The sequence below is a fragment of the Pipistrellus hanaki genome (genome assembly GCF_964339955.1).
Source record: "Pipistrellus hanaki genome assembly, chromosome: 3".
Classification (NCBI taxonomy): domain Eukaryota; kingdom Metazoa; phylum Chordata; class Mammalia; order Chiroptera; family Vespertilionidae; genus Pipistrellus; species Pipistrellus hanaki.
Window position 1 is genome coordinate 132,574,691 of NC_140505.1, and position 21,025 is coordinate 132,595,715.

A 21,025-nucleotide genomic window follows, 5' to 3' on the forward strand; every position below is an offset into this window, starting at 1 on the left:
GCTGGCAGCTGCTGCTCATACCCACTGACAGCGCTGAGCAAACGGTGCTGGCTCCAGGTGACAGCAGCAGGCACAAGCAGTGGGCGGGACCACAGCATATGGGAGCAAAGAATTTTCAGTAACCACCAGAGGCTCACTCCAATGACAGCAACTGGCACCCCGCCTTGCTCTGGTGCCCCTGCTCACTTGCTCCACCATCTGCCATGGCTGATGCCCACCATGTTCCATGTGTGCTCCCTGGTGGTCATAGCAACCAGTTGTCCAGTTGTCCAGTTGTCCAGTTGTTTGGTTGTTCTGCCATATGGTCTATTTGCATATTAGGGTTTTATATATATAGATACATTTTCACATTCTCAGGCTATGAGGGGTGGGAGAGAATGTGGTAGTAAAATTTCCAATTTAGAATAAAGATGCTCAGTGACTCACAGGAAATAAAGCAAAGCCTTTGAGGTTATCTTTTCTAATGAAAAAGAATCATTTGCATCTCTACCAGACAGAAGTCGCTTTGCATCCTATCACTTTGAGTCTGAGGTCTGGTCTGAGCAATAGAACTGGTAAGTCAAACAGAGTTGCCGACCCCTAGACACAGATGGCCCTTGGGCAGGCTTGTTAGACAGTGTGGGGTGTGCCTTACTTCTCACTTTTTGATCATGTGTCTTATCCCTTCCATCCTGGATCCACCACCACCCCTCTTCAGAGGTGTGCCAGCTTCTCTTAGGTCTAGCTCTGGCCTGCATAGCAATCAGCTCTTCCTGATGTCTCTGAGTGTCTCTGTTGTGATCAAATATGTTTATAGATTGTAAGAGACTGTTATCTATAAGATATTCTGTAATATGACCAGCGGTGTAGCTCTCTGAGGGTCACCCTGGCTCCTGACTGACCAGGTCCTTGGAGAGGAGCCTGCTGGCCACCTCTTTTTGCCGTCGCTCTGCCTGCTGCTTGTCTAGAAGATCTGTGGTAGGAAGTCATGATGGTCCAGCACAGGGCTTATCTCTTTCTTTCCCTCAGGTGGGATGCCCAGAGCTTTCCCTGCTTGAGAATCTTTGTAGCGTTGGACCACAGAATCCCTGGAATGAGGAAATGCAGTCAAGACTATTAGTGCTCAGTGCAGCAGGAGTTGGCTCAGTTGTAACTTGTTATCCTTCCTGAAGGATAACCCAGAGGAGCAGGCTTCTGCCACAGCCAGGAAGATCACTGGGATACTGTGATTTATAGTAAGGAATGTATACCTGCTTTTTGTCCTTGCTGGCACAGAGCTCTAAAAGCCTTTGGCATGTCCTGAGTGTGGAGAGCTTAAGGGTGTCTTTAGCCATGTTAATAAGGTAGCTTTTGGACAGCACCTGAGGACGAGGGAGGGGAGGGGGCTTGGAGGTTGAATCCATCACCAATGGCCAATGGTTTAATGGAGCAGGCCTGAGTAAGGACACCTCTGTAAGGCCTAAAAGGAGAGAGAATGGAGAGATAGGTGACCACGCGGACGTGTGGAGAGAGTGGTGCACTCACAGGATGGGGGAAGGGGGAGCCTAGAAGCTTTGCCCCTTCCCCCATGCCTTGCTCTATGCGTCCCTTCCAGCTGGCTGTTCCTGACATATCCTTTTATAATAAACGGGTATTTTAGTAGGTGCAGTGTTTTCCTGAGCTCTGACAGCTGCTCTAGCAAACTATCAAACCCAAGAAGGGGGTTGTTGGCCCTCTGATGGATAGCCAGTTGGCAGGAAGCCCAGGTGATAAGCTAGACCTGCAACTGGCTCCTAAGAGGTTGGAGGGCAGCCTTGTGGGATGGAGCCCTTAATCTGGGGGATCCGATGCTATCTTCAGGCAGATCAGGTCAGAATGGATCTGGATTGTAGGACAATCAGCTGGCATAGCAGCATTGCTTGTGGGGAAGGGGAGACACCCCCTTTCCCCCTACACACACGTTGGCACTGTGATCATGACGTTTTTACCCATAGAGGCCTGCAGGGAGTGAGGTCAGCAAGTTGCAGAGGGAATCGGGAAGGGTGAAGAGCGGGAGGAGAGCCAGGCCGGAGCGGACCTGGCAGTGGAGCGTGAAGGCCAATGCAGCGGGGCGGGTGCTGTGAGGAGCCAGCAGGCTTCCTGAGCAAAGGTGCCGGGACAGACACGCCGCCACTGCTGGCTGGCTCGATGGTGGCTGGAGCACATGGAAAGGGCCAGCGACAGAGCTGACGAGGGTGAGGTGTCCATCAGCTGCCAAGGCCTGGCTTGACCGCCTGGAATACTGGGAGAATGATCTCACTCTTGCCGCTTTGATCTGATGCGAAACAATAGACACGAGGTGCTCTGCATGAATGGAGAAAGCCAGACCCAAACGCCGGAGGCTCCCTTGGTGGGGACTCAGCTCTCCTAGGGCCTGGTCAGCCCCTGACTTGCTTACACGTACACTGAATCTCTCACTGCCAATCCCCATGCCACAGCCCTGCCAGGGAGCAGCAGGAGGCACAGGTGAGCAGCTGCCCCTGGTTCTCTGCCAACAGAGACTCACAGACAGGAGGGCAGCCGCTGCCTTCTCTGCCCCAGTGTGTCTTGAAAGCCAGGAGCTGGAGAGGCCTAAGCAGACATGGCCTCCTCTGGGACTGAAGGATGCAGCTAGAAGGCCGTGCTCTGTTTTTCCTTCCAGCCCCCCAGGTAGTGCAGGATTGTTCTCAAACAGCCATTCCTGGAGTTGTCAGGTTTGAAGGAGCAAGGCTGCCCCCGCAGTGCCTGCCAGGATGAACTCAAATGCCTGGTGATTTATGGAAAGACCAGTATTACCTCTGAGAAGAAGGGGTCGGTTTGGTCCTTATGGCCTTTGGACAAGAGGCTGAGCCAGAGAGAGGCTGCAGTGCGTAGGAGCCGCTCCTGGGACACCTGTCGCTCAAAGTGACCTGCCGAGATCGCAGGCCCGGCTGCCCTGAGCGTCCACGCAGGGGGAGCTGGCTCTGCTGCGAAGCTCCTCTCACATGTCAGACTGAAAGCACACGCGGGCGGTCTCAGATCTTTGCCTCAAGGACATTGTTCAGAGGCGTGGATAGAAACACAAAGCAAGGCTCAACGTGGAGGGCGGCGAACCCCTCCTGCCAGGGCTCTGTTCTCGGGAGGGTTAGAAGCAGTTGCATGCAGCACATGCTGGCGAAGGGTTGAAAGGGAACTGAGCTTTGTAGAGTTGTGTCCTTGCCTGCAGCGTTGTGTTCCATGTTCACTGGCCCTTTTAGAGCAGAAAAAATCTAGTCCAGGTTCCCTGGAGGCAGCCTTTGGTCTGCTCAGAACAGAGACCCTCCAAGATGAGCTGGCTCACGCGGGCTGGGGTGGACTGGGATGAGATCTCGGAGCAGCAGTGTACGGAGACACCCATGGAGAGCCCGGGAGGGCCATGAGAAGAAATCAGCAGACATGAAGCTTTTTTTTTTTTTTTTTCATCTTTACTTGCTGGGCCAAGTAAATGGATAAAGGCTGCCTGACCAGCTAGGAGATTATGTCCAGAAGAAAGAAAAAAAAAAAAGCATGACTTGACAAACACAGCTAATGAGGTCAGATATTTTAGTACCGAATCCCAGAGCTTGTGCATTCTAACCGGACCAGCCTGTCCATCAACTTCAAGAGCCAGCATCCCCGTTAGCAGGACGGGAATGGATGTGCTGCAGAGTTGTTGGAGATCAAAAGCAATCGTATGTAGGAAAGTGCCTGGGTAAGGGAGGCGTGTGTGCAAAAACAAAAACAAAAGCAAGATGGCCTGAATCGCGGCATGCTTAGAATTATTTTTGGACAGGAAATAAATCAGAAGTAACCTCCACCAACCTCCAGTGGAACGGGGGGCAGCAGCTACCTGGCACAATTTATTATTGCTGCTTCTAGGGCAGTCAGCTGTGCGACCCGGTTTTGTGAATTATTGATTTCTGAAATCTTATCTTTTGCCATCATTTAAAAATAATTTCATTTTCATTATGTGCTATGTATAAGCCAGTTCCAGGAAAACCCCAGAATTGGCTATTACAATTCAGTCTCTTCTCACGTTAGGAAATCTTTCCAGAGAAACAGGTTACTTTTCAAGTTAAACCTTAGTCGCCTCTTATTCACAAGAGCTTGCCATAGAGATATGTCAGTCAAGTCTCAGGCCCAGGAGAGTGAAGCCTCTTGGTCCACAGCTGTGGCCTTCACCTGCTCACCAGCTCTGCTGAGCATCCACCTGTGATGTTTTGGTTAATGTTTCACCCCTGGCTAGTGTTGGCTTCACTGGGTGCCACTCACCTTTCTGCCCCTCCGGGATCCTGGGTGTGGAGCAGACACCCAAGAACCACCAGCCGCCTGAGCAATGAAGACGTCCCTGTCGTCCCAGGCCCATGCCGAATGTTCCCCCAGTGCAAGGACCCGGGAGAACATGCCTCAGAGCTCAGAAAGAAGTGGGCTTCCTAAGCACCCTGTGAGTCCAGGCTTTGCAACCCTCACAGGCGGGGTCTGAAGGACAGACGCCAATCCATGTACCCAACCAGCCCAAGGCACAGGGTCCCTGGGGCTCACAGGACTGCACCTCCCCTGCACCTGTTTATAGGTGGAATGGAGGTCACTGGGAAGAGCGTGGCTGGGAATAAAGATGGGAAGAGGACACAAGGACAAGAGGGCCCACATACAAGGCACAGGCCAAGCCAAAGGGCACATACGCAGGGACCCTGAACAGGGAGATTTCTCCCCCAGGAAACTGGGCCCGAAGGACGTCTTTGTGCCCTCAACCCCCATTCCCCTTCCCTCTTTGGGAGAGGAGGGTGGGGAGGGGAGGAAAGGACTGGTATGTAAGCCAGGAATGTTTCCTGCAATCAAGGCTCTGTGGAGGTATGGCTGATTCCAGATGAGGAACAGGAAATATCCATAGAGAGTCTGTGACAGCTGGAGCTAGAAAGCCAAGAAGTTATCACAACAAATGGGTCATGTCACAAGGACACTCCTTAGTCAAAGATGAGATAATTTGAGCATCCAAAGTAACGATGACACAAATGATCATCATAGGTTTATATGTTGATATTTTACTTAACAAAAGTCATTCCTCCTAAAAAAAAATAATAATAATAATAAAAAAAAAACCCTCACTGGGACACCATTGGAAGTATTTAGTGCCCTAATTTCCTATTCTGAGAACGAAAGGAAAGAATTAGCATTCCCTCTGCCTTTCTTGTACAAACTCTGTACTTCAGAGTAATCAAACAGCACTAATTGAAGAAAGGAGAAGTCCTCTTTACAAAAGAATTGTAGCTAATACAGAAGATATTATAGGATTAGAAAAAGATTATCACTCTCCAAGCCCTAATGAAAGTATTTATTCAGAGCAAGGTCATCAGTGGATGAAACCACTAGATTAAAAATTGATAGGGAGCCTTATGGAGAAATTGAGCTGTCATCAACGGAACCCAATGTCTAGTGGACTAGACATTGAGTGACAAGATGTCATAGGAAGCACACTGTCCATCGGTGATAATATATATTTACTAGAGGCCCAGTGCATGAAATTCATGCACAGGAGAGGAAGTCCCTCATCCCGGCCTGCACCCTCTCCAATCAGGGAGTCCTTGGGGGATGTTCAACTGCCAGTTTAGGCCTGTTCCCAGGATTGGGCTAAACCTGCAGTCAGACATCTCTCTCACAATCTGAGACCACTGATTCCTAACCGCTCACCTGCCTGCCTGCCTAATCACCCCATTACTGCCCCCCTCCGGCCTGGTCACCCCTAAACTGACCCCATGCCAGCCTGGCCACCCCCTAACTGCCCCCCTGCCAGCCTGGTCTCCCCCTAACTGTCCGGAAGGAAGTTGGACATCCGGAAGATGTCCAGTCACCCAATCTAATTAGCATATTACCCTTTTATTAGTATAGATACCCTTCCCCCTCTGACTCCAATCAAGCATCCAAAGCTCACATCTATTTAGAGGACATTCAGGAGATAAAAGAGCATGCAAATGGCAAATGACACCATTTCCATAATAAGTCAGCAGCACAGAAAAAAAAAAAGAAAGAAAGACGGGAGCATACTCTAAATAAGAGGACATTTAAGAGAGTGTGGCTGGTGTGGTTCAGGGATTGAGCATCAACCCATGAACCAGGAGGTCATGGTTCAATTCCCGGTCAGGGCATATGCCCAGTTTGTAGGCTTGATTCCCAGTAGGGAGCATGCAGGAGGAAGCGTATCAATGATGCTCTCTCATCATTAATGTTTCTATGTCCCTCTCCCTTCCCCTCTGAAGTCAATAGAAATGTATTTTAAGCAGGTTGGGGAAGGGTAGGGGGAGGAGAGATTGAAAGCAAACCAAGCTCTAAAAACCACTTTTGAGACAATCAGAGAAATTTTATTATGGACTAGATATTGGAGTATATCAAGGAGTAAGAGTTGATTTTGCAAATGAATTAGTGGCATTGAGGTTACATAGGAAGAGTTCATACTTTTGTTTTTTAGAGTTCATACTGAGATATGTAAGTGAAATGGCATGAAAATACCACCCCCCAAAAAGAAAACAGAGGGTGGGTGAAGTAAGTGTGGTGAGCTATTGATGGTTGTTGGGTCTGAGTGATGAGTATGTGGGGATTCATTGTTCTACTCTCTCTGCTCTTGAATGTGTTTGACTTTTTTTTTTTCATTAAAAAAATAGCTTTCTCCTAGCAAAACTTATTGTGGTAATTATTTCCCAAAATGTTTATGTCAATTCATTTTACTGTGTAACTTAAACTTATACAGAGCTGTATATCAATTATATCTCAATACAATTGGGGAAAAAATCAAAAACAGTTTTCTCTCCTATCCTATGGCCTATGACAAAATCGTGCTTATAGAGGGACCTAAAAATTCTTCTCTGAAATGAGCATTTACTAAGGAAGTGTACCATGGAGAGATCCGAACTTCTCAGTCAGAACCACTCCTCTGTTGCTTGCTGTTTACCTTGGGCAAGTTTCTAACCCTCTCTGGGCCTTCCTTTCCCTGTCCGTGTGATCTGCTCCACAAACTTGGTAGAGAGGGAAGCATTCTGTTTGCTTTTTAATCTGATCACCAAATCCCTTATTAGCCGTTAAGTCCAGCATCTCCTGCTGGACCTTCCATCCGTCTCTCTCCAGTGGGACAGGCCTGGCTCAATGTCAGAAGTGCTCTCACCTCCTGTGACCACCAGGTGGCGCCATTGAATCCTCTTCGGGACCCAGTCTAGTTCACACTCCCAGCTTATGGTGGACAGTACTGACTGGCTTCCAAACTGAGCCACTTCAGGACAGATCTTTTAATGTATTCAACAAAAAATACCCACCCTCCTATGTGGCAGGCACCGGATTACAGATTTGGGATGTGTAGGTGAATATCCCAAAGATCCTTGCTCCTCTCAAGCTCCCTGAAGGGGCGGGCATCTTCCACATCCTCCCCTACTTCACCTGAGCCCAAGTCACCAAGAAAACCGTCTCCTCCACTCCTATGGGCTTTGCTTTGGGGATGCGGGTGGGAGAAGGGGGGGAGCATGCTCTCATTTACTCCGTTTTAACGCACTTCTCCCCAAACATCAAAGGGCACATTCCCATGAGAGGTGCGGGGGAGAGGTTGGGTTTTCTAAACTACCCACGCCTGCGCAGGTGCACATGTGTCTTCGATACAATGCAGCGGGGCTGGCTCTCTGTCTTTGTGGAACTGACCACCACAAAAGTGATCCTTCCACAGAAACAGAGCCGTTTCAGATTTTAAAACCATAGATATGCTGTTGTATCAGCATATATCACGGGCCCTAAGATGCCATTGATAATAAACCAGTTTGATTTCAGAGATCTCAAAATATTAATTTTAAAAACTAGTACATCTTGGAATCCATGAAATAAGGAATTTTTGCGCGACAGTGGAGTGCCCGGTGTCTGCAGTCAGACAAACTCAGCCTCACCATCCATCACCTTTGTGATCTCGGGCCAGACATTAACCTTCTATAAAAACCACTGGGGCTGCCTGGTGAATAGTGCAGACCCAGCCAGCAGATGATTTGGCTGTCTGTCCAGCAGACTGAAAATCTGCACACTGGCCCCTTTTCTGCTTCCTTCCATGTGTCCTACCTCTCCCAACTAAAATCACTGAGTATAAAAAAATAAACCTGCTCCGAATTTTTTACTCTTCTACAAGAATGCGTTCCCATATTATTTGTATAAAAGTAAACTAAAAGGCATATATTTAAACCACAAGGGAGGAAAGTAAGCCAAGTCATTGCTTCAAGTGCATAGGGTTTGGCAGAGGGCATTTGGCAGCCTTAGGACAAATAGTGGGAGCCCTGAAGCGTGAAATGAGTGCCATGCTGAGCATGCCCCCACAGTGCCCGCACTGCTCAGGGAACATTACACAGCGATGCGTGGGCCTCTGGGAGGCAGGCTCTCTCTCTCTCTCATTCACCGCTGTTTTCCAGCGCCCAGAGCTGTGCCCAGAATAGGGTGGGGACTCAATCCCCATGGATGAGAGTAGGTGTATTTAGATGAATGAATGGATCTCAGGCTAACTCTTGCAGATGATCAGGTGAAGAGATGAGTCTTGCGGGGAGCTTTAACTGGCCGCAGCTGGTCTGAGGTGCAGAGAGAACCAGCTGTGGCCCACAGCTGAGAAGGAGGAATGCCTTGACACATACAGAGCGAGCTGCTGAAGCCGGGCCCAGAGCAAGGGGTTTGTTACGGGAGCACTTGTAGGTGTTTTCGTTGGTTGGTTGGTTTTACCAATGTTATTGGAGTCCTGATTGCGGCACCAGAGCTAATAAAGTGATGGATTTCACAAGACTTGCTCGAAAGAGGAGGAACGCTTAGCCCGGTACCCAGCAGGATCCCAGGCAGGGCGGGGGCAGGAAGCAAGGCCTTTGACTCAGTCCTGGTGCCCAGCAGCGCTGAGGGCTGCCCTGGCTGCTCCCAGCACTGGAAAGTAGAGAAGTCAGCTTGTCCTGGCCCCAGTCTCAGTGTACCTGGGAACTGTATTTAAAAAGGCTAGGCCTCTCCAGCTTTTCTCCTTCTCCTTGTTTTTCTGTTCTGGTGGAAGTTTGCCAATTCCAAGGATATTCTAGGGAAGATGGTGGGGAGGGGGGGAGAGGGGGAGGGAGCTGCCTAATGTATTACAGATCCATTTTGCTATTTAATGAGTTTGAAAAATGGTTGGTCAAGAAGACTCACAGGCCCAAGTCTCCAACCCAGCTGAAATGTCCCCTCTCGCTCTCTCCCGTTCCAGGTGACCTTGTACAAGAGCTCGGACATGGAGGACTTTGGGTTCAGTGTGGCAGACGGCCTGCTGGAGAAGGGCGTGTATGTCAAAAACATTCGCCCCGCGGGGCCCGGAGACCTTGGCGGCTTAAAGCCCTACGACAGGCTCTTACAGGTGAGGCCGCCAGTGAATTTTCACTCGTGTAACCCTCTGAGTCTTTCCAGGCCAAAGCCCGTCCCTCCTCCTTTGCCTGCGGACTAGATTAGGATAGACGCTTTTCCTTGGGTAGAATGCACCAGTTATTGAAATTGCTGTTTCCCTGTATTTTTTTTAAACGTATTTTATTGATTTTTTACAGAGAGGAAGGGACAGGAATAGAGAGTTAGAAACATCGATGAGAGAGAAACGCCGACAGTTTCCCTGTATTGATGCCCCAGCAGAGTTTACACTTCTTCAGAAGGGAGCCAGTGCCTTGTTCTCCCACGGGCCAATGCTCCATAGCTCAGCGTCTAACCAAAGCTGAACCTGTTTACTTGATGGCGTCCTAGCATGGTCAGGTGTAGTTTCATGGAGCAAAGCAAATTCTTTGTTGTTGTTTGTTAACCCTCACCCGAGGATATTTTTCCATGGATTCTCAGAGAAAGTATAAGGGAGAGGGAGAGACAGAGAGAGAGAAACGTCGATGTGAGAGAGACACATTGATTGGTTGCTTCCCCCATGTGCCCTAACCAGCGGGGCCGGGGGTCCAGCCTGCAGTTGAGGTGCATGCTCTTGACCGGAATCAAACCCAGGACCCTTCAGTCTGTGGGGCTGATGCTCTATCCACTGAGCCAAACTGGCTAGGGCCAAGCAAATTCTTCTGTACAGTTTTTAGGAAGAACATTTTGCAGGAAAAGGAAAGGATTGGCACCCATCTTAAAAGTGTGACTGGAATGAGTGTGTCACCAAACAGCTGGCTTTGAAAGCATGAGCAGCATGAGGCGTGTTCACTGAACACGTTGATCGGTTAGACAGCTTTACAGCCAATTCTGGGCATCATCTTTGCCATGGCAAGAGAACAGCTGGTCTTGTTCTGGAAGTATGGGACACTTTTGTTTTCCGTTGGTGCTTTTATATTTGATGAATGAATAACTATGGACAAGTTACCCTCTAAGCGTGTCTTCCCAACCCATGAATTGGAAACTCTACCTATTTCCATCAACGTAGACTGGGTGAAGAGTCTTGGATGTAATGATTAAACTCATTCTGGGGGTATATTGATTTCTTAAGCAGAATGATACAATTTATAATTTGGAAAAACATACAATATTATCATGGGTGTGTTGGGGGGGAGGGGAAGATCACAGGAAAGGAGACAGGTAGGCAGGGAAAGACACAGCACCACGCCTGAGTTTGTCATACCTCAGTGCATCCTGGTAGCACCGTCTGGGAGATGGTTTGGATTTGTTGCTCAGAAGAGCTGTCAGAGTCGGAGCTGAAGATTTAGGATGCTGAAGGCGTGGGTCCAGAGACAGTGGCCTATGGTGGGCTTGTAGTAATAAAGAGAAGAGAACCAAGGATAGGATGATAAGAAAAGCAAAATTTAAAGGACAGGAAGGAATAGAGGCAGGAAAGGACCGAGAGCGAGCAGTTAAAAAGGTAAGAGGATCAAAACCAAGTAGCCTCCTAGGAGCCCAGGAAGGGGAGGTTTAAGGATGGGTGTTGTCATGTTCTGGACTGAGCAGCCAGTGCTGAAAGCCAAAGGGAATGACAACCTGAGACACGGCTCCTGCGTGGACAGTTGGGGTCATTCGTACAATATGAGGGTTGGGTCAGACTGGGGAGAGAATGGAAAGTCACGGAATGGGAGCAGCATGCTGATTGTAACAACTTTGGTTGGTGAAGAATAAAGAGAAAGCACACGAGTGCCTGTGTATGCTGAGGAGGGGTGGGCTCCCTAAGAGGGTGGTTCAGCATCATGGTCAAGAGCTCGGGCTTTTTGCCCTGTGGCGTGGCTCAAGGGTTGAGCATCCATCTGTGAACCAGGAGGTCACTGTTCTATTCCTGGTCAGGACACATGACCAGGTTGTGGGCTCAGTCCCCAGTAGGGGACGTGCAGGAGGCAGCCGATGTATGGTTCTCTCTCATTGATGTTTCTCTCTCCCTCCCTCTCCCTTCCTCTCTAAAATCAATTTAAAAAAATATTTAAAAAAAAAAAAAAAAGAAAGAAAGAAAAAGAAAGAGAGAAAGGATTTTGGAATCCACCAGACTACCTGGGATCACACATCCTCGCTCGACCACTTACCCAATTGCTTCTTGAAGGAAAGTCTCTTAAGCACTCTGTGCCTCACTGTCCCCTCTGTAAATTGGGGATGATATTCATTCAGCACTTGGAACAGCTGCATGAGCGAGGCCGTGTGTTTGCCACGGGGGCAATGTGTCCTTGTTCCCCGCTCTCCGGGACATCACCATTCAGTAGCAGGGACTGTGTAAGCCAAGGAGCGTGGTATGGTTTGCCCAGAGCAGGGGTGGACTGATGTGTACAGGTGCAGCTTTGAATACTTTAAAGACCACGCCTCATGCCTGAAGGGCGCCTCTGGGTTTGGGAATGACTTGAGCATGACCATGACTCAGGATGGCCCTCCTTGACCTTTCAGGTGAATCACGTCCGAACGCGAGACTTCGACTGCTGCCTCGTGGTGCCCCTCATAGCGGAATCTGGTAACAAGCTGGACCTGGTCATCAGTAGAAACCCACTGGCCTCTCAGAAGTCTATAGACCAGACTCTGCCAGGAGGATGGAGCGAACAGAACAGTGCTTTTTTCCAGCAGCCTAGCCACGGTGGTAATTTGGAGATTCGAGAGCCCACTAATACATTATAGCAACGCTTTTTATAAAGCGGGACCAAGACAATATCTACATGGTGCTAAAAAAAAAAAAAAAAAAAAAAAATCCCTTTAAGATTTCTGTGACGTTTGAAGCACAGATAATCACGTGGCATTAACTGCAAGCACAGGGATCTTTTAAATCTCTCTCATGGCTCATGTTCACTTCCCTTTCCGCATAGAAGAGGTTTCTTTTTTGGTGATCACCATGGTATGTGGAAGACGATTCCCTGCCAACCCCAATGGTAAAGAAACAGAAAAAGAGGTAGGCCGCCCCTCCCACAATTAACATCGGAGGCATTTTTCTTTCTTTTTTTTTTTTTTTTTACAAGTTCACCTTCCTACCGATTTTTGGAAAATGTCTGTTTGAAAATAGTCTCTATGATAATTTCCTTCACTCACTTTGAAATCAGTTTCTTACTGTGAAGTCATTAATCCGTCAAGCTGGCTGTACTGGGGGAACTGGTTTTGGTGACTGCGGGCTACTGCTAGGGGAGGGGTGCAGGTAAAAATTATCCTAAGGCGTTTCCGCAACCATGCACGTGGGAGCTCCCAATAGGTGGTGGGAACTGTTTTGCCCAAGTATAGGAATGACTTTAACTAAGATGTATGCTATTCCCTATGCAACAAATGATCAAACAGGATATGTCTTGTTACCTGTTGGGGTTTTGTTTTTGTTTTTCCCTTTAAGGACACATTTTTAAATAGCTGAAAATCTCAGATAATGAATTAGAGTGTTTAGTAACACTGAGAGTTAGTTATCTTATTTTAAAAAATTCAAGACTTAAGAGTTTAAGAATGAAGTCTTATTAAAACGGGGTTTCTCTTAAGGATAGGCAAATCAAACTCATCCTGCTTGCCGTGTTTTAAAAAGCAGGTTCTGTTGAGGGGTGTACAGCACATGGACTTAAAAACGACACGGGACTGTCCTTTGTTCTGAGCCATGCCATGCACCGGGACTGTAAATACACTCTCCACACCACGCATTGCCAATTGTCACCGTCCCTCAGAGCAATAAACTGTGACAGTTGCATTCGATGTTTGTCAGCAACTGTTTTCCTTTGTTCAGATATTTTGAATAGTTACACGAATAACTGTTATTTGGTGAATATAAAAAGCAAATAGGTCTGTATATTGATTGTAGAATATCCATATTGAAACAGTTATTTTCCAGACGTCGTTTCATTTTGGTCAATAATTCAAATGACCGACCGCTTAGATGAAGCATTTGAACACTGTGTCCTTTGTTTAAGGAAAAAGTTCACCTTTCTTTCTGTGCAGAGAAATATATAATTTCGATCACATTTCAGGACCGCCAGGGCAAGAAAGTATAAAGCAGAATCATGTTAGAAAAAAAGAAAAGAAAAAAAAGATCATGAGTCACTTAAATATGTATTTTTATTTGTAACAAACAAGTATTAAACTGTAAAGTATTTTTGTACAAATTTAATACTTTAATAGCATGGTATTTATCGTCTATGTATGGTTTTGGGGAATTCAAAATTGTTGCAAATTATTTGTATGGAAAAAAAAAAAAAAAAAGAACAACCTCTACCAAATGGAATAAACAGTGATTTTAAAAAGCCAAAAATATAAGACATGCATTTTTTGGATGTGTTTTGAAAGTGTTTTCATCTAGACTGAGCCTTACACAATGCTTATTGCTACATGATTTTTAAAGGGGGCGGTGTTCCATAAACTTGAAAAGCAGCATGGGAGAGTGGGGAGAGCAGAGGTTTTGAAATCAGACGTGGGCTGGAATGCAAACTCACCGGTGACATGAAATTCACCGCGAGTCAGTTTTCCCCCCTGTCACGCCGAAGGCGGTGTCTGCTCTCCAGGACTGTTGTGAGGACACGGTGTGAACACACGTGTAAGTGCTGGAACAGTCTGCCGACAGAAACACACCCAGGACGAAGGCGTGTTATTTTATGTAGCACCTGCCCTCATAGAGCACACATGAATTCTATGAAATAGTTACATAAAGTATTAAAAATATACAAATTTTAATTAGTCTATCTTTAAACAAAACCAACTACACCAATAGCCCCAACACTTCCATTTTTGTAGATTGCCTTGCAGACCTTGTAAATTCACAGGAACAAGACAAGAATGTCCATTCTCACCACTTCTGTTTCAGTTTATTAGATGAGAAAGACACCCAAGATTTGAAAGAAGTAAAACTATCTCTATTTGCAGATGATAGAAGAACTTGTGCTTCAAAGGATACCATCAAGAAAGGGAAAACATCCACAAAATGTAAAATTTTTTGTTGTTGTTGCAAATACTGTTTCTAATAAGGGACTTCCATGTAGACTATATAAAGAACTTATATCTCAATGATAAAAATAAAAATAGCCCAATTTTAAAATGGGCAAAAGATCTGCATAGACATTTCTCCTAAGAGGACCTGCAAATGGCCAAGAAGCACATGAAAAGATGATCAACACCATTAGCCACAGGGAAATGCAAATCAAAACCACAATGAAATATCAGTTTACACCCACTATATGATTACAATAAAAAAGTCAGATAATAACAAGTGCTGGCGATGATGTAGAGAAACTGGAGCCCCCACACACTGCTGGTATAAATATAAAATGCTGCAGCTACTCTGGGAAACAGTCTGTCAGTTCAAAAGGTTAAACAGTTACAGGAAGAGCCAGAAATTCCACTCCTAGGTATACACCTTACAGAAATGAAAATACATGTCCACACAAAAACTGGTACACAGATGTTCAGAGCAGCATTCGTTATGATCGCCAAAAAGTAGCCTAGCCGGTGTGGCTCAGTGGTTGAGCATCATCCTATGAACCAGGTCATGATTTGATCCACAGTCAGGGCACATGCCCACGTTGTGAGCTTGATCCCCGGTGTGGGGCGTGCAGGAGCCAGCCAGTCAATGTTTCTCTCTCATCATAGATGTTTCTATCTCTTCTCTCCCTCTCCTTTCCTCTCTGAAATCAATTAAAAAAATATTTTTTAAAAGCCCCAAAATAGAAACAGCCCGAATGTCCATCAACTGATGAATGAATCGATGTGCTATATCCATACCACAGAATGTTACTCGGTAATAAAAAGAAATGAAGGCTTTTTGCTTTGTGGCATCACTGAAAGCAAGATGGGTCGCCTGAACTCTCTGGAGCCGCCTGCACAGATCAGCCAGGGTCCCGATCCCGCCCCATCAGCTCGAACCAGCAGTGTGATGGAGAGACATGGCCTCAGAAAGTGCGGCCAGTTTTCCCAGCAGTACACGAAGGACACAGGCTTCAAGTTGAATTGAGTGATTGTCCTTGACTGGATGACCCAAGGCAGCTGCCCAATAAAAAAAACAATGCTCGATTTTTATACATAATTGTTTTTATCCCTTTTTTAAAAAGAGAAAAACATTGATAGATACATACAATATGGAAGAAGTCTGAAAATATCATACAAATCAAAGAAGTAAAAAGAGCCTGTTGTAGAGATAATGGATTAGCAGTTGCCTAGGGCTGGAGGGGAAGAGGGTATTAGAGCTGAGAGGTACAAGATTTCTTTGGGAGATTATATTAAAATATTTTAAAATTGAGTGTGGTGTTGGTAACACAACCATGAATTATACTAACAGCCACTCAACTGTGTAAATGGGTGGAACTGTAGGTGAGTTTTATCTCAATAAGGCTATTTTTAAAACATGGCATAATAGGTAAATCTTAACTATTCATTTTACCATTTAACAATAAATAAAACTCTTGAGAAAAATTTTTTCCAAAGTAAAATATCTTTAAAACAATGTGCTCCCCCTAAAAATGATAACTATGTGACATGATAGAGGTGTTAGTTAATGCTACAGTGGTAATCATATTGCAAAATATAAGTATCAAATCAACAGATAGTGTACCTTAAGTATAGTGCACCAATGCTACACATCAATCATATCTCAAATTAAGAAAATAAAAGCCAGTGTGCTCCCTACTCAAAAGGGGTTCCCAGGAGAAAGCCCCGGTGAGGCGGAGCCAGCGCAGGGACGGAGCAGAGGGCAGCCTGGAGGGGCGACCGCTGTGCGGAGGACTCGCTGTGCGGAGGACTCGCTGTGCGGAGGACACGCTGTCCGGTAATCGGGGCGGTAGATGCAGCTGCCGTGTGTCTCCACCACCGCGTCGTCCCGTGGGCGAGGGTCACGCACAATGATCGTGGGAGTTAATGAGGCATTATCCTAAAATAAAACACTTTTTAAAGCACAGAGTTTTAAAAATATATATGACCTCATTTTCCCTCATTTATGTCCAGTGCTTTCAGGTCTCATGATGACAGATATTGAAATCATTTAGGTTTTCTTTGATCAAATGAATTTAAAACAGCAGCTAGCACAAACACCTTAGAAGAGAACTCCAGTTATAGACATCCTCTTTTCTCTTGATACTTTGAAGTGATGATGTTCATTTTGTGTTGAATGGAAAAAAGAAAAACAGACAAATGATGATGGGCAATCTGAAATAAAATTAAGTTTCTTGATTGTCGGTGGGCTTGAAAAGTCGCCTGGGGGTTAAATTATTTAGCTTCAGATTCTGAAGTTTGGAAGACACTTGTGGAGATGATTCTTCCACCTGTTGGGGGGGAAAAAAAAGAAAGAAAGAGGTTAATCTTAAAAGTGTGGCCAGTCTACCCTCTGCACTTCTCTTCCCTCTGACTGCTTCTGCGGAAGAGGACACATTCCCCCCGTCGCTGGGAAGATGCAGGCCGGAGCCAGCAGGGTGTGTAGGTGGTGGTGCTGGAGCGAGGGCGGGCTGTGGACTCACCCCTGCCTTTGCTCACTGTGGAACCCCGGCCCCCGCTCTGGCTCGGGCACGGAGAAGGGACTATTTGCTGAATGAGTCCATAAACCTGGTTTCCAAAGGTGTGGACAGGGCCCACTATATATCCTGACAACCCCGTACAAACTTAAAAAGAGGATCCCGTGTTCAGAAAGTAACCATTTCAAGATGATGCCTGCAGAACATGACAGCGAGAGCGGATCCTTCTAAGCACAGAGGCCTGGGTGACTGACCGCCCACGCTGCTCGTCTGTGACGCCGCCCTCGGTGTGGCGAGATGAAACACTGCAACGCCCCTGCGGCATCCGGGTACAGGCAGCGATTCCCAAACCACAGCCAGTGGGCCAGGATGGGCCAGGCCATGGTACCTACATATTTATTTTGTCAAATGTATTTCTAGACTTTCCTATGAAGGTCATTTTTAGATGAGATAACATTTAAATCAGTAGACTGTGAGTAAAGCAAATTGCCCTCCATAATGTAGATGGATCTTCAATCAAATGAAGGCCTTAACGGAAAAAAAACACTGGCCTCTCCCTGGGTCTCCGGGCCCACCCTGTAGATTTTGAATTTGCCAACCTCCACGATGGCATGAGCCAATTCCTTAAAATAAATCCAGGTAGATATATAGACAAACAGACAGACAGATAGACATATCCTATCGGCTCTCTTTCTCTAGAGAACCTTGACTAATACCAGGATGACCTTTGTTCAGGAATTATGTGATTATGTCTTTCCTGGATTTTTAAAGTTAAAATGTTACTTTCCCTTCAAAAAATCTGGAAATCACTGTTTTATGTGATAAATTTGAAAATGTTTGCACATGTGTTTTCATTTAAAAGGAGATTTCTGGCTGAAACCGGTTTGGCTCAGTGGTAGAGCGTCGGTCTGCGGACTGTAAGGTCCCAGGTTCGATTCCGGTCAGGGGCATGTATATTGGTTGCGGGCACATCCCCGGTCGGGGGTGTGCAAGAGGCAGCTGGTCGGTGCTTCTCTCTCATCCACGTTTCTAGCTATCTCTCTCCCTTCCTCTCTATAAAAAATCAATAAAATATATATATTTTTAAAAATGTTTAAGTGTTTTTAAAAAATAAAATAAAAATAAATAAATAAAAGATTTTCTGTTTTTCCCCTCTTTTCTTGGTGGGGGGAAGCTAGACAAAGAAAAAAAACAACTCAGGTTAACGTTTTCTGTCAGGATGTTTTCCGAAAGCCAAAGCTATGAACCCATAAAAAAGCAGAAGCGGCCACCTCGGCGGGCCCAGCGGCCTCAGTGTGTGTTGGGGACTCCATGCCGGGCGGCTCCCGTGTGGCCGGTGAACACAAAGCAAGGGGTGTGGCAGCCCTCGTCACTGCATTCCACCTTTCAGAAACAACACATCTCAGTGCACCTAAAAGTCTAAAATCATGAAAACACCATGTTCCTAACTCATCAGCCCTGAAGCTTTCAATTTCTAGTCCACGTTTCTAGGGATTCTTGTGAATGCCACAGATTTCCTGGCAAACCCTGGAAGAAAATGTACAGCCGGAGAGCGTGGCTGTGCTGCTGCCCTCCTGCCGGGCCCCGTCACTCTGTTCCCGGGTTCCCGGGTCTTCTGCGGCGCTGGGCCCCGCCGGAGCTCAGGAGTCTGGGCAGCTCCGAGCTGAAGAGGGACAGCGCTGCCCCTTCCCCCGCGCTCCGACCACGACCACGCCCCACGTTCGTGCTGAGAAATACAACGCCAGACACTCTGAGCAAAACGTCCTTTCCCCGGAGCTGCCTTGCTTTCTGCTCCAATCAAAGCCTTACCTGCCCCAGGGTCTTGCTAAGAGTTAACACATTTAATTTCAGAAAAAAAATAAAAAGATGTTTTGCTGAGATGGAAATTCCACATCTCAGAGTTGACATGGAGTACAGACAGAAGCCGAGAGCCAGCAGTGGGCATGCTGCTACTAAGAAGAGAAAAAATCTCCTCCCTACTATGTCCCATTGTATCACTTCCCCTCGGAGGCCTGGCCCTCGGCCTCTGTTCTGGGTGCTGATTAATGGCACCTGGACTCACCAGGACGCTCAAGCTAGAAGCGTGGGATCACCTTCAGGCTCGACCCCACCTATGTAACTGACCAGGAGGTCCCATCGACCACAGTCCTCAGCATCTCTTCCCGCCCCCCACCACCTGCTTCAGGGCGTAATCATTCTGTGCAGCCACTGAGATCATCGTTTTGCTGGGAACTCAGCCCCTAGTCTCTGCCTAACCATCATCTACTGCAGTGTTTCCCAACCTTCTCTCATGATGAGAATCACCTGGTGGAGTTGTTAAACCACAGATTCCTGAATCCCAACTAAGAAGTGCTAAACTAGAATTTTTGAGAACATATAGGTAAAATTGCATACCTAACTTAGTGTAAGCAGATTAGTCTAACTGATCTACTGAACTCCGGTCAGAGTCCCCTCCGCAAACATCAGTCCAGTTTCACAACGCCCCTGTTACTTTCTGTTTTCCCCCCACATCTAATCAGCAGCTCGCGTTGACTCCATCTGCAGAATGCATCCGGAATCCCTCCGCTTCTCACCCTCTCCCTGCTCTTCCCTAGACCTTCCTTCCCCAGGACAGCCTTGGACTGGCCTCCCTGCTCCCTCCTCACTCCCCACCGTTCACTCTCCACAGCTGGCTGGAAGCACACAGAGGGTCACACCTCTGCTAAAGCTCCAGTGCACTCCCATCTCCCTCCCATGCCCGCCATCGCTCCAGCACCACCCCCTACACACCCTCTCTGCCTCCCCCCTGCACATCGGCAGCTTCCCTTCCAGCAAAGCCGTCCCCTTTCAGGCTTTGCCTCTTCTGCCTCCTCCACCTGAGGCACTTCTCTGAGCCTCCCAGGCTGCTGGCTGACCACTCACATGTGCTCTCCTCAGTGCGGCCTTACCTGACCCCACCCCCACCCCCACCATTCCCCACCATTCCCCACCTCATTACCTTTGTTTTCGTCATAGAATTTTTCTTGACCTGAACATTTTATTTCTCTTGTATTTACTGCCCATGACCCACTGGCACACTGTAATGTCAACAAAACCAGAGAGGAGTCTGTTTTCCTCCCTCCGCATTTAGGTCGGTGACTAGAAGAGGATCCAAAGTTTCATCAAATGTCGTACGAGGGCAGGCAGAGAGACTAAGGCACCCAGTCGCACAGCAAAAGCCCAAAGGAAGAAATGAGAGTGAGTTCTGCTCCTTTCAGTGAATGAGGACGAGCTGGACGGACACAGGAAAAGAGCAGTGGGGAATAAATGACGCTGAGAGCTGGTGTTCCTATGCAAGGTCTCAAATGCCCAGCTAGATAGTCTGGAACTTATGTGGAAGGCTCTTAACACAGGAAAGAGCTGAGCACTTAAGGGGGGTAATTGGTAATGAGGTGTAGGGTGTTCTAGGAGGATAGGAACAAGGGGGGAAGGTAGCGGGTCAGCAATCCTCCGAGAAGATGAGATAAGGCTCTAAAACTGCCCAGACTTGATGGAACGAAAGTAATTCCTGAGAGCTATAATACATTTTGCAGTAAATCTATCAGCGGGAGGTGGAGGGTGAAGGCAAGGTGGGTCCGGCTGTGTAGCTGGGAGAATGCCGTTTGAAGTGGCGAGAGCAGAAAGAAAAGAGTCAGATGCTGGGCTGTGGTCCCAGGAAGTCAATCCCCGGAACACAGCCGCAGCCTGGGGCGCCGGTTCATCCCTGCTCGTCAGTGCGGAGAGCGTTCAGGGAAGCACAGTCTTTGTCTCCACCCGGGGCCACTCACGCGCCACTGAGTCCCCAGCACCTGGAATGCAGTGGACAGTTGAGACTATTGGTTAACACTGTGGTCGGCAAACTGGGGCTCTTTGGCCCCTTGAGTGTGGCTCTCCCACAAAATACCATGGCCTGGGCGAGTCTATTGTGAAGAAGTGGTGTTAGAAAAAGTTTAAGTTGAAAACATTTGGCTCTCAAAAGAAATTTCAATCGGTGTACTGCTGATGTTTGGCTCTGTTGACTAATGAGTTTGCCGACCACTGGGTTAGCACATCATCAGTGTAAAGGTGACAGCTGAAACCTGGAGAGTGGAAAGGGTCCCCAAAGGAAAGAAGAACCGAGCCCTGGAGAGGTGTGTCCATCAGAGGGAGGGAAGACAGACCCACGATGGGAAGAGAAGAGGTGGAGGTGATGAGACAGAGGTAGGGGGAGTGTGAGATAA

At 47.2% G+C, this 21,025-nt stretch overlaps 2 protein-coding genes across 22 annotated transcripts in view; one reads left to right on the top strand and one right to left on the bottom strand.

The window, feature by feature from the left end:
- The window catches only part of GRIP1 (glutamate receptor interacting protein 1), a 658,304-nt gene extending 642,889 nt beyond the window's left edge, over positions 1 to 15,415 (top strand). For all 21 annotated transcript variants that reach the window (XM_084877571.1, XM_084877568.1, XM_084877570.1 and 18 more), the window contains 2 exons: positions 9,200 to 9,346; positions 11,809 to 15,415. In XM_084877571.1, coding sequence (XP_084733697.1) covers positions 9,200 to 9,346; positions 11,809 to 12,033 — 372 coding nt within the window. In that variant the 3' untranslated portion in view covers positions 12,034 to 15,415. The remainder of the gene's footprint in view (positions 1 to 9,199; positions 9,347 to 11,808) is intronic.
- HELB (DNA helicase B) overlaps positions 12,703 to 21,025 on the bottom strand; it is a 44,808-nt gene continuing 36,485 nt past the window's right edge. Inside the window, exon 13 of the mRNA XM_084877578.1 lies at positions 12,703 to 16,622. Coding sequence (XP_084733704.1) covers positions 16,518 to 16,622 — 105 coding nt within the window. The 3' untranslated portion in view covers positions 12,703 to 16,517. The remainder of the gene's footprint in view (positions 16,623 to 21,025) is intronic.